At 38.1% G+C, this 13424-nt stretch overlaps 1 protein-coding gene across 1 annotated transcript; it reads right to left on the bottom strand.

Moving 5' to 3' along the window:
* Nucleotides 1-2233: 2233 nt before the first annotated feature.
* Nucleotides 2234-12545, bottom strand: MTRF1L (mitochondrial translational release factor 1-like). The gene is made up of 6 exons (XM_009864612.1): nucleotides 12466-12545; nucleotides 11166-11349; nucleotides 6059-6222; nucleotides 5023-5140; nucleotides 3080-3216; nucleotides 2234-2611 (listed from the first exon to the last, which is right to left on the bottom strand). The coding sequence occupies exons 2-6, from the start codon at nucleotides 11296-11298 to the stop codon at nucleotides 2396-2398; spliced, it is 768 nt and encodes a 255-aa protein (XP_009862914.1). The 5' UTR covers nucleotides 11299-11349; nucleotides 12466-12545; the 3' UTR covers nucleotides 2234-2395.
* Nucleotides 12546-13424: the final 879 nt, after the last annotated feature.

The raw sequence follows: 13424 nt of genomic DNA, 5'->3' as shown, positions 1-13424 counted from the left end.
AACGAACAACCGACCGGGGCGACGTGACACACGTCCGAGCCACCCCTTGCACGCTCGCCGTGTGCAAAGCATCTCTGTCGGGGACAGGTTAGACGTCTGGTGGCGGATCTAGGTCCCTTCTCGTGGAAGAACTGTGTTTCTTTTAAAGCATGGTCAAGGCTATTAGCAGCTGGCAGGGTGCAGGGGAGCTAAGTGGACCAGACATGGGTGCGAGGATCCTGCCGCTGCTGCAGATACAATCTTGTCCCAGCGCAGGGAGGTTGCGTTTGAGACAACGGACCCTGTGCTAAAATGACTGTGGAACAAGAAAGGAAAGGGACTTCAAGTCTTCATGCAGTAAAGCTTCCCATGACAAGGTCAATGAGATACTGCTCGAGAGTGTGAAGTCCAGCTTGTATGACGCTGTCAGATGCCATTTTTGGATACCCCTGTCAGCCTCCTGCCAGAACCACACAATAGGTACCTTTTCTCATACTCATCAGAGGCCGTTGGCTTGCAAGGCAACAACACGTCTCATGTCTGTTCAGCACAAGATGAGAACAGACTGTGAGCCAGGCAGGCTCTGGCAAGCCGGGCCACCAGCTGGAACACCAGGCAAAGTCCAAGACCCCAGTCATATCAGTTTCATGCAGCAGCCCACTGCTTAGACCTGGCTGGTGGCCTTTATTTGTTTGGAGGAATGCAAAATTGAAGATAGAAGGAATCACAACTCCATCCATCAGTTGGTATACAATAGCCTGGCTTTAAGTGACGTCACGGAGACTGTCACAAATCCCCCTGTAGTCTTCTTTTTACAGTACTGATCTGCTAGGAATAAAGACTACAGTCCTAGTTTCTGCTCCAATCGAATATAATTATTTTATAAACAAAATGCGCCAATGTTTATTTTAACTTTCTTATGTTCCAGTTGGGAGTTGCCAATCTGCTAGTAAATCTACACCTAGGTTTCACAGTTAACAATGGGAAATATGTATGCCTCACCCTACACATACATAGACTCCTACATCTGAAGTCAATGTATGTATCTTTAAGTAAAGATCTGGTTCTTAATCATAATTACCATGTAGTATTTCCTAGAAAACAAAGCTGGTAAAGGTGATTGATTCTATGTGTATTTTCTGACATGCACTGGTTCAAACTGCAGTTTCAAATGTAATAAAAGAAGATAATAAACTGACAGCACTTGGATGATTTTTATAAAGAATGTTTAAATAAGGTGTTTCTATAAGCTATCTGTAGCAAACTTACTTTGTTCATATTCTATTTTTTTACACTAATTTTAATTAGAAGTCTGAAAGTAAACACAGTATTTTTCTTTAGGTTCCAATTTTGTATTTACCGGTATTTGTACTTCAAATACATTCCTCCTATGTATACACACCTGCATAGGTACAATGCATGCTGTGATAACATGGCATGGAAGCTGCAGGTTTTGTATTGCATTTTGTGTTTGGCATTGAAAAATGCAGTCTAAAACAAAAGTTAGAAGTCGTCTTTACCCACAGATATAAACATGTGCACGAATCAGTAAATTAGAAAGGCAAAAGTATTACTTTGCTTTCACAGATCAAATGTTTTAAGGTGTTGTTAAATAAATAGACAAAAACATTAAGATGCCATTAATACCATGTATCTTCTAGAAAACCAATAAATTGGAGAGTCAATTAAAAGCATAACAGAGAAACTGAAGCCAAATGGAGGCTGAAGTATCAGCCAAACAATACTGTAACAATTCCTTCACTTTTGACTCAATAACAGGATCATTGTTTTCAAAAACAATTCATATAATGTATCACTTGGCTTCCAGTGATTTTTTTTTTTTGGAACAAGTGGTTATTCCTAAGTAATATTTTTGTCTTTATTAGTAAGGGCCAGAAGGCCATGAAAACGTGAAGGCAATGTACTTTGACTCTCTCTCCAAGCCATGTAAAAGTGATTAACAAATAGGCAGATTAGTAGTGGGGCCATTTATTTACAACTTTCTTCCAATCACTCAGAACAGGATTTTTTTTTTTTCTCAGGTAAACTATTTGACACTGTACTGATGTTTAAACTATTGTTTAAACAAAAACTGGAACTAGAAACAGCTCATTTTTAATGCATACCTTTCAAGAGTGATGTACCAATATCTTCTCAGTGGAGAAAGTTAAAAACCGTAGTTACTTCTGGTTCAGTCAAATTTACTTAAGTGGACTGCTGCGACAATAAAGTCTCATAGGAAGGTAATAAAGTCTTTTACTCAGCAAGCAAGAAAGCTTTTTATCAGTCATGAGGAAACAAGTTGTGGTGTCTTCCATGATCTGAAAAGCAGTCTCATTTTCTGGGTGGTGCTCCGAAAAGCTCCTTAGCAGACCGAAGTCTACATCTGTTGTAGTGGGCTGACAAAGAGCAATGTTCAGGATAGATTCTTTTTTTCATTTTCTGAAATAATTTCCATTAAAGATTCATAATCAGCATATTCTCTCAGAGTTTGTATCATTTCATCTAGCATTTCTTCCCCTAGCATGAAACATTCAATATGATGCACTGATCTGCTTATCCTGTGGTCTGTAATCCGGTCCTGTGGAAAGTTGTAGGTTCTGATCTTCTCTGATCTTCCTTTAGTCCCAACCTATTAAAGAAGCAGAGTCAGTTTATCATCACTGTTGTTGTTTTTGTTTTTTTTAATAAAAAGAATGAAATATTGATTAAGCATCTAAAGTCAAAGCTTTCTTTTCCTCACAGGATTATCCAAAATTTGTTACATAGTACTCAGACCAGTTCAGTAGTTGAAGTAATTGTTCTCAAACATATAAAAGAATAAATTTACTGTATCTTTTTCTAATACTATCCCAGTTCTTCAGGTTCTAATCAACTTTGTTTCACTAGGCCTCTAGAATTTACATACTACTGAAATTTTAAGTTTGGCTAATACAGGCCCTTTGTTGCTGAAGTAGAATGTAAATTTTTTCTGCCACGTATAAGTCCTTCCTGGGCTAGTGTTCCTCTATATTTCCATTTCCTACCTGCAGTTCAACATAGGAGTTACCCCAAGAACATATTCTCGTACAGAATTATATCTCTACTAAGTGAAACTTACTTGGATCTTTCGAACAGTGTTTCTCTTTTTGGTTTCCTCTTCTAGTTTGGCACTGTATAGTTTAGCACATAGCATCTGCATAGCCTTCTCTTTGTTTCTAATTTGAGATCTTTCTTGCTGACATTCAGACATGATCCCTGCCAAAAATATCATAATATGTAACACTTAACAGTAATATACACTAAAAGGATTTTGCAATTTTTAGAATATTTTTATCATGCTACAATAAGCTGTTTCTTTCTTTAATCATATTCTGAACGGGGAATATAAAAGTCTAGGCTTATTAATGTCTAATGATATGTTTTGGGAGAGAAGTGGAGGCTTTTAAGGTGTAAAAGAAGAAATTTAATTTGATATGTTGGACAACAGGTAGATAATGAAATGAAAGATACATGATGCGATCTGACTTTAATATTTGTAACTTCTGGCCACAGTTCCAGGAAATGTAGAATTTAGGAGCAGTAAAATACACAAGACAGCGAGTATAGAGAAAATGTTTAGAATATACAAAAGTGAGCATTATTTTCTTTTAAAAAGATGTGGTTTCTCCCCCTAAAATATACAATTCAAATTAAGAGGAGAAGTGAACAACCTAAGAAAGGAGTAGGGAGAAGAAATAAAGGAAGAAGACAGCACAAGCTTAGTTATTATTTGTATTTAAAGTAACTCTGGTAAGATTACAGTATTCTTTTACAAGATTACATAGTAAACAAGTCTTTCATAAAGTAATACAACAACTTTTTGGATGGCAATGAAGTTTTACAAAAAAAAAACTAGAATGAGAGAAATAGAATAAGCCATAGGACAACTGTAAAGGAGGAGAGATCAAGAGGAATGAAGAAGGGAAAGGTGGAATAGGAAAAAGTCAGGAGATAAGGTGAGATACAAACCCCCCAATGAACCATCTCTAGTGTGTAACCACAAAAAAATTTTCAATACATTTTAAGATTTCTATAAGAAACACTAAAAACTGCCTTCAGCAAAAACTATGACAATTTCCTTGGTTTAGTTTGTGGGGTGTTTTTTTTTTTTTTTCCCAGACATGCAGGCAATCCCAAACTTTTTCAGTCTGGAGTACCTTTTTGTCACCATATCTTGAATAGAATCCTATCCTCTCCACTGTTTACCTTCTCCTTTACTGAGGTGATGCAACAAACGCAGAATGGATTAATGTCTTCAATGAATACGAAAAAATGGGTGGCAAAAATCTGGATACGTGAAGATAAAGAACTCTTGAAATTACCCTGAGGCTGTAAAGCCTGACTAACCTTTGTGGTAGAGAAGAGGAAAAGTTAAAAAGCAATGAAAGTCAAGGCAGCTGTTGTGGATTGCTCAAAGGGAAGTAAAAAGCTTAGGAATGGTAATAAAAATAATAAAAAAGAAAAAAGATACGATAGCTAAAATCAGATAGCATTTGAGGGTATGTCTTATCCCTCCTATGTTTCCTAACCGGAGCCTTGGGGACGGGCCTCCTAATTACGCAGGTAATCTATGAGAAAGGAGCCAGCAGACAAATGGAAGCTGGCACTCTGAGTTGGCTGCAATTAAAAGCACCATTTTAATAAGGAAATAGGTCAACCTTGCATTTGCAGACTAGTCAAGAAAAAGCAAATAATCCGATTTTAACCTACTCTGTTTCCCAGCTTCTTTTTCATTATTTGAAAGCTTAGATACAAGTTTTTCATAGAAACTGATCTGGATGCTTTTAGAGGGTCATGCTAGTGCCAAAATGGAGAGCTCACCTACTGATACCAGCACTCTTCATTATTTCAAACTGGAGTGGGCACAAGGCGGTGGCTTTAGAGTACTATAAACACACATGAAAGCTACATGAAAACTCTGCTCTACTGTTGTCCAGGTTTGAAAACAAAACCACCATTTCAAGAGAAATTCTGACAGAAGCTTAGCAATGCAGAACTTGTACTAAGGAAAAAATTAAGCACCTGTTGGAATATGTACTATCCGCACAGCACTGTCTGTGGTATTCACATGCTGGCCTCCAGCTCCACTAGCCCGCTTTGTTTCTATCCGTAGATCTTTTGGATTAATTTGCAGCCTCATCTGTCATGGGAGGCATAAAAAAGCAAGCAAACAAACAGAAAAGAACACATTTGTGTTGTTTCTAGACAGATGTCGTTTATGCATAGTTGGTTTATTTTATAAGGCACATATGAGGGGTAGCTCACATCCATTTACAAACATACTAATAAATCCTTGTAGCCAAACTGGAATGTAACACGACGGAAGCCAGGAAATCAGACAGAGAGTAACCTGGCATAAGCATCCCTTAGCACCAATCTTCCCCCTCTTCAGAAAGCTCTGCACCCTCTTCCAGCAGAGTTAACCAATACTTGAACTTGACCAGACGTTTTTTAGATAAAATGGAACATATTCCCTTTGATGGCTCTGGAATTGGGTGATAGTCTCTGAGAGGAAGCAGTGAGACAACTTCAGGAGAGAACAAGAAGACGTAATATCTTCGACAATTTATTAGGTCAACATGAAACAAAGATCAAAAGAAAACTTTAATTCTTAGCCAGCTGATTTTAACCAAGCAACTATGGCAAGAATGAATTATCTCTTATACACTCTGTAGAAGGGGAACTTGAGGCCACTACGAAAATGGGGAAGAAGAGGTGCTAAAAGAAATATCTATGAGCTCTGTAAGCTAATTTAGTCTTTTGTTACTTTCTAAAACATGTAAATTTTTTCCACAAAACATGCAGGACACAGTCATGGTGAGTATTCAAGTTATAGTGAAGTAAACTGCCAGTGACTTTCTTGAGATCAGAATTATGAAGAAATCCAGAATTTCTTTACTTAACTCCCACAGACAAAAGTAAAAATAAGCAAACAAATATGACTTAGTTTAAAGCTAAGAATAAAAAAAAGAATCATTAATAGAGAATAAGAAGACAGAAAAAATCCTTGGGTATCAGCAATACGGCATTTAAAAACATTGCTCATGGTAAGTATTACCTCAGTGGGTTGGGGTAATACTGCTACAGTCATTGTGCTGGTGTGAATTCGTCCTTGTTTCTCTGTTTTTGGCACCCGCTGAACACGATGCACTCCTCCTTCAAATTTCATGTACTTGTAAGCCTCAAGACCTGCTATACTGGCAACTGCATGTCTTAGGCCACCTTAAACACAGATGAAAAGAAGTTCTAAAGCTGTAAAAAAACCCATTACATGCTACTATAACAGCACATATCATGCTGTTACATTTCAAAAGTTATTTAGACATCATTGTCATTTTTTTCTTAAAAATATGATCTTACCATTTAAATACTTATACAGTATATATATATTTATACCAAAAAATGCAAGAAAACTCTTAAAACGAAAGCCAGACATAATACTCAAAACACTATCTCAAGTAAAGGATTGTGAAATACTTCTTTATAGAGTTCAATTTATATATATAAAGATTGTCTACAAACCATGTAGATACAAGTACACATAAAATCATAAACCACAGTAGAACTGTAACACCAATACTAAGTTCACATGATGATCAAATTTTGAAAGCCACGTTCAGAAACTACATAATTTTTTTTACTGATAGTTCAGAACTTTAACATTCAAAGGGAAATGTTAAAGAGGTTTGGGTTTCATTCCGTTTATCAGTTCTCCTCCACACATCCTACCTGTGCCTCATCTTTGCTCTCATCCGGCAGACATGTTGTGAGTCTGTTAGCTCTCACTAACTATATGCTTGCCCCATTCAATTAAACATGCACAGAACAAGGGTGTGAGTTTGTCCTCTTTTTTTTATGTGGCATCTTCTATCCAAATGTGAGACAAAGTCCCATATCTGTGCCTGCCACTAGAAGGTGAGGGACAGTGGACAAATAATGACATGTGGGTTTGTGCTTTAACATCCATGTTAAATCTCAAGTGTGCTATTTTTGCAAAGCAGCATCCCTTGGGGTAAGCCAATAAAGTCAGTTAAGAGTGGACTGAAACCAATTCTTAGCTGCATCTGTGTGTAACATTCACCTTGTTCACACATATTTACATTCAGATTTCAGCCAAATTCTGGAGCTCTCCAAAATGAGGGAGTTTGATGTTTCAGTGTAGGACTGCTTTTGCTCATGCCATACATAAAAATGGAGCATGGATGGGATGCAACAGCCCAGTATCACCAGGAAGCATCCTTAACTCTGTTCTTACTCAGCACAGACACTTTCAACATGAGGGTTCAAATGTGCCTTTCAGTGGCAGTGCCATCTGTAGTGCCCCTGCCTCTCAATTTATTTCTGGCTCCTCGGTTTTGATACTATGAAGTCATGCAAGTAAGATAGAAAATATACTGCAAGAGGCTGACAACAGCTGAGGCTGCCCTTTATTTTTCTCTAAATTTACATCCTATCTTCCTAAACATTTATTTCAGTACAAAGGCAAGCCCTCAGAAAGACAAACCAGTTTAAAATAAATACACAGCCATTAAATATCTAGCAGTTTCAAAGAAAAAAAATATAGCTAGGCATACACTAGGTTAATGTATTACTTCAATTTCCCTTTTTTGGCATTAACGAGTCCAAGGACTAAGCCTTCACCAAAAGGGTGGTCAAGCACAACTCCCTTTCTCTTCCAATCACAGGACTGCAAGTTGAGCAAGACTTGACTTAGAACTATCCAGTACCAGAGAGTTTTTAAGCCAAAACAACAGGCTGATCCAATAGGCACTGTGGCCTCAATTGCTAGAGCTGAGAGAAAGAAGGAACACGGGCCTGGCAGCTGGCTGGAAGGTGCAACAACCCTTATTTAAGCTGACTGTGAAACCATGTGAAGTTGTACATGACTGCTGGGCTTTACTCCACCTAAGTATTGCCTCAGTGGAAAAGGCAACTTTCCCCCTACTAGTATACGAAGTAAAGACCACCGAGGTCCTTCCCCCATTCTGTATACACCCATCAAACCTGCACTACGATTATCCCATTTACTTTTTTTAAAAAAAAGTTAAGAGATTTCTGTTGACTTTGAAGGCTAAACTGGCTCAGCTCCTGGCAAAGCACTTGGCTGATCATGAACAAGGAAAGTCATGTTTATCCCCATTCAGCAACAAGCTCCAACGTGAAGTTGCTTCCTGTCCCTACTTTCATTTGAACTGTGCAAACAGTTTACCTGACAAATGACCTCTTGATCATAGGAAAAAAAAAAAGTGTATTTGTAGTAACAAACCTAGATAACAGACAATATTGAATTGAACTGTCATTGTATTAAAAAATATATATTAATTGAATTGACAGCAGCCAGAGGAGATTCTGACACTGTGAAAACCTGAGTTCATGTTCATCAACTTGGAGTAAGTCACCTGCTACGAACACTAAAGTTATTCAAACATTTTACAGATATAGCTCTTTTTACAATCAAATTCTGTTAAAGATTTTAAGAATCCAGAAATGTAAGTGAAACCCACAGTATGTTAAACTATATCTGCACATGTGAAAGATGAAGACATTGGGCCTCGCTTTTTTTAAGTGTGAATCCAGGCAACAAATCAACCCTGTACGTAGATTTTCAAGTTCCCAGTTGAGATGTCTGACTGTATTTCTTCCAGAGTCCAATTTTTGAACCTTCTTTTAATCTCTCAATATACAACAGTGAATCAAAAACTGTACTTCAGCAAGAAGGGTCTTAGGGCACAGAAAGTGCCTCATTAGAAGCTGAAAGTAGCTCACAGACATAAGAAGCTCAATTAGGAGAGCTGTGGATATTTTTTTGCGTTTGAATTTCTACAGGGTTGAAACAGGAAGGGTTCAAGATACCTGAAAATACCAATGAGTCTAAAATACAGCCTCAGTAAACAGAAGAAGTGTTAGAAGATGCTTCATGCTTCTCAAAGCCTGCTGAAAATCTCTCTCCAATTAAATGAAGTATTGACTGAAAAAAGAGTGTAGTTTTTCTGACAGACTGCATATCCTAACATCCTAGCTTTGCTTATTTCCTCTTCAAAGTTTCACTAAAAAAGAAAAAAAAATACTGATTAAATTATGAATACAAGTAAACTTTCACAGCCAATCAGAGCTAGGAGCGATAAGCTGCACAAGTGCCCATCTACTGCTCCATAGCCACTATGATATATGTTACCTCCACAGAAACATGTAAGTGAAATGAGCTACTTGTACTCACAATAGCATGAAGAACAGTAAAGCTGCAGATCTGTTAACACAGACAGACAGCAAATCTAGCCTGCTGAGACACATGGCTAGCAATCTATCAATAAAAAAAAAAAAACACAACAAAGCCCTGCCACTGGTTGGGCACATTTTGGATTACAGTTCCACAGCTGGCTTAAACAGCTGGAAGAAGGCTCCGGTTTTCTCATTGCCACCACCAGCAGCCACACATTTACTGCCCCAATGAGTATTTCTCCTCTTCTCTTGTGCTGGATTACCTGAAAATTAATCAGAGTTGAGGTATTTTCTGTGCTATTTTTTTCAGTTCAATTGACTTAGTGATGAGACTCTGTAAAGATGCATAATCACAAGTGATGGGGCTCAGGGCAACCTGATCTAGTTAAAGATGTGCCTGCTCACTGCAGGGGTGTTGGACCAAATGACCTTTAAAAGGTCCCTTCTGTGATTCTAAGTGCTAATGCAAAGAAGTCAGTATCAAGAAAGACAGCACCCTCATCTTTGCGAAACAACTTTACACATGAACTGCTTTAAGATAAAATTAACTAAGATGTGTCACTGCCTCAGTTGTTGTGTACACCCACCATTCATCACCTTTGCAAAGACAGTGTTTCCTAAGATGCAGCAAACCAGCTTCCCAGCTCATCATCATAGAATCGTTAAGGTTGGAAAAGATCTCGAACATCAAGCCCAACCATCAACTCAACACTATCTACTAGAGGTCCTGAAGTGCCATTTCTACACGTTTTTTTGAACACCTCCAGGGATGGTGACTACCACTTCCCTGGGCAGCATGTTCCAATGCTTCACCACTCTTTCAGCAAAGAAATTTTTCCTAATATACAACCTAAATCTCCCTGGTGCATCTTGAGCCCATTTCCTCTCAACCTATTGGTAGCTACTTCAGAGAAGAGACCAATCTCCACCTCACTACAACCCCCTTGCAGGTAGCTGAACAGAGCGAGAAGGTCTCCCCTCAGCCTCCTCTTCTCCAGACTAAACAATTATCAGAAGATCCAGGTTTCCCACCTCCTTGTATTCATCCTTATGTTACTGCTTATCTTATAGTAGCTCTAAGGCTCCTGAGAACTGACTTAACACATTAACTAGGCAAAAAACTATCCCAGTTGTAAAAAACCAGTCTTTGCCAGTTTAAGAGTAAGAGCATCAAAACAGATAGTGGGAGGGAAAAAAAAGGCAGGAAGGGAGTCAGTAAGGAAGAAGGCAGAAATAAAAAACAACTCCTTTTACTGGCATCAAGCTCTTAAACTGATTATCTGTGAAATTTTAGCTGAAGACTTTCATATATAATTACATCTCTTATCTCTCCTCTCAGAATCTCAACAATTCCCCCACTTTTCTGTAACAGCTAACGAGTGAGCAAAGCTATATCCAAATACCCCATTTCCTTATACGAAACCCTCAGATGACATGATTTCATATAAATTCAAGATGTTTTAGGCTAAACCTCAAGAATTATTTTAATTATACTGAATGTTCTCTGTCAAGGGATCCACAAAAATAAGCAGACTTTCAACCTGCTTTTGATCTACAAGCTCTAGAAACACTAAGCAACTAAGTAGAACAGCATATCCAGATAAGAACTATGTAACCTGTATTTGTAAATAAATAAATCTAAACCAACATATCTGCATCACTTTCCAAATTTTCTTCCACCAAGCACTTAGCTTAAATTCTACTTTTCTAAACTACTGAAAGACAGGTTTTGGTTTTCAGTATATTAGTAGTACTTCTGAAATAGAATTTCATTTTCAAATACAGAAGCTGAGGAAAATTGTACTCTGACATTTAAAATATCTTCCTCTCTAAAACTAAGTTAAGTGCAAATTAGCTTCCTGTAGTAAGGAAATTCAAGTGTTGTATTAATGAGCATTTCAACTTAATTTAAGATGTTACAAAGATTAAGTATTTTTATTACTGACCTATTTCACTGGGAAAGTATTCTAATATTTCAAATTTCCATTTTTTATAGGCAGCATATCGTTGATACATATCAAATATCTCCGAGGTGAACAGCATGGCTTCCTGCCCTCCAACTCCAGCGGTTACTTCCATGACAAGATCACTCTTGTCTGTTTCTTCTGAAGGAACCAAAAGCAACACTATCTGCAAACACAAAAACACCCAGCTAAGACTTCCCCTCTGACACTGCTGCCACCAACTGCGACAGCACAAAATGCCAGACGAGGCTGTAATTGATCTAGGCTGTCTTCTCCCACACTAACTCGTCAGTTGCCCAGAGGACAGGCTTCTCGTGCCCCTTGCAGTGAAGCAGCAGCAGTGAGGAAGAGGGGGAGGAAGCTGCATTGCAGGAAGGCTCCACATGTCTGTTCACAGTCATAGTAGCTACACAGGTCTCTCCAAAGACCCACAAACCTTCACAGAAGCTTTCACCTGTCAGGAGTGCTGTGATGTTTGGACACCACTGGATAAACGCTAGATCTTGAGCATCTCCCTTCCCATCACATTCCCTTTTAGCCCGGTGTCAACTGCAGAGCTAAGAAGGTATGGATGTCCAGGATAACAGTCCTTCAGCAAGTCTGTATCTGCTGTATTATTAATTTATTTACTTAAAAAGGGAGAGCCAGTCTCATATTGATCTGTAGAAGAAAGATACGCTAGAACCAAAAAACTCTATCACAGTTTTGCAGGCTGGACCAAAAGCATTTGCAAATGCTTCTTTTAGTAGCATTAGGTGATGTTTCTTTCCATGGGTGACTTCTTTTGCTAAAATCACAAGTACTTACAAAAACATTTATAAAGCGACTGTTGTATTGTCAAAGGAACAAAGACTGACAATATCAGCTTCTACTCCACTAGTAAGATCAAGAATGTGTAACAGTTTGTGTAAACAACACTATCTCCATGTTAAATAACATAGATAAACTATTTTTTTCAAAATTTCTAGTGTGTGTGTCTGTGTTTAATGTTTGCAATAAAGTTTTCATGGCTGGACATCCACCCAGACAACGCCAACTATAGCACCTATTTACAAAGATGTATTGATTCAAAAAAGTCAGATACAAGCAGGCACCTACAAGCTGTTTCTGTGTCATCTGCATTTTCCATTTTCTTCAGATAACAGACACTAGTTGAGTAAAACTGGCATGGAGGGGCAGAGGACAACAGTTTATTATATACATCTTATTTTGATGAGAAGACAGTTTGGCTTTGTTAATTCAAGAATGGCAAGGAAACAGAGGCTTTTAAAGGGGATCTAACCTGATGTTTCAGTTCAGCTATCTCTTCTTCGCAGGAGGCAATTTCCCCTTCTGCAAGCTTCTGGAAATCTTCGCTCTCATCTGGAATATTTGAGTACAGTTAATCCTCAGATTTATATCTGTGCCACCCTCAGAAAACCTACTGAAAAATAGCCACATGAAGAATTTCGCCTACAAAAAAAAACCCCAACAACCAAAAACCCCAAACAACAAAAAGACAACCACAAACCCACCACACAAAACCTCCCCAGTACACTAAACGTGATAGAAAATAAGATTAATAATATGATCTTTAATAATATACAATACAAATTAATGTTTTCTGACATTATTCAGGTATAAGACATGGGAAAATCCAAAATACAAGAAGTCCCATTTAAACACCAAAAAAAAAAAAGCCAAACTCCAAAAATTGCTATACTGCTGGTCGAACAGTGGCACAGTTTGCCCAGAGGGACTGTGGAGTGTCCATTCTTGGAGATATTCAAACATGACTGGACACAACCCTGCTGTGGGCGATGCTGCTTGAGTAGGGCGCTTGAGTAGGGCGTTGAACTGGATGATCTCCAGAGGTCCCTTCCCAACTCAGCCATTCTGTGATTCTCAGAAATGATGTTCCTTAAACTACAGAAAGTCAAAGATTTAAAGAACACAGCAGCCCTACAATTGACACTTCATTAAAAGCACTATCACCCCTGTCATTGTATGCAAAACTTTGAAGAGAGCAGTAGTAATTCCAAGTATTTTGGCACTCTCAATTTATTCCAGAACAGCTGCAAAACTTCTAACACATCACTAAAAACAAAGGTATGAACTCCTCTTGCAAAATACAAGGAACTTGCAATTTTGAAGTGTTACTTGACCGCTCAACACTAATGCTTTAAAATTAAGACTTGTTTTTTCCCGAGTACAGTTTCAGTATGTTAAAATGTTCCTTTTTTCCTGGTCAATATCAAACTT

Source organism: Apaloderma vittatum, unplaced genomic scaffold (genome assembly GCF_000703405.1).
Source record: "Apaloderma vittatum isolate BGI_N311 unplaced genomic scaffold, ASM70340v1 scaffold21912, whole genome shotgun sequence".
NCBI lineage: Eukaryota > Metazoa > Chordata > Aves > Trogoniformes > Trogonidae > Apaloderma > Apaloderma vittatum.
This window is presented reverse-complemented; position numbering and strand designations above follow the sequence as displayed.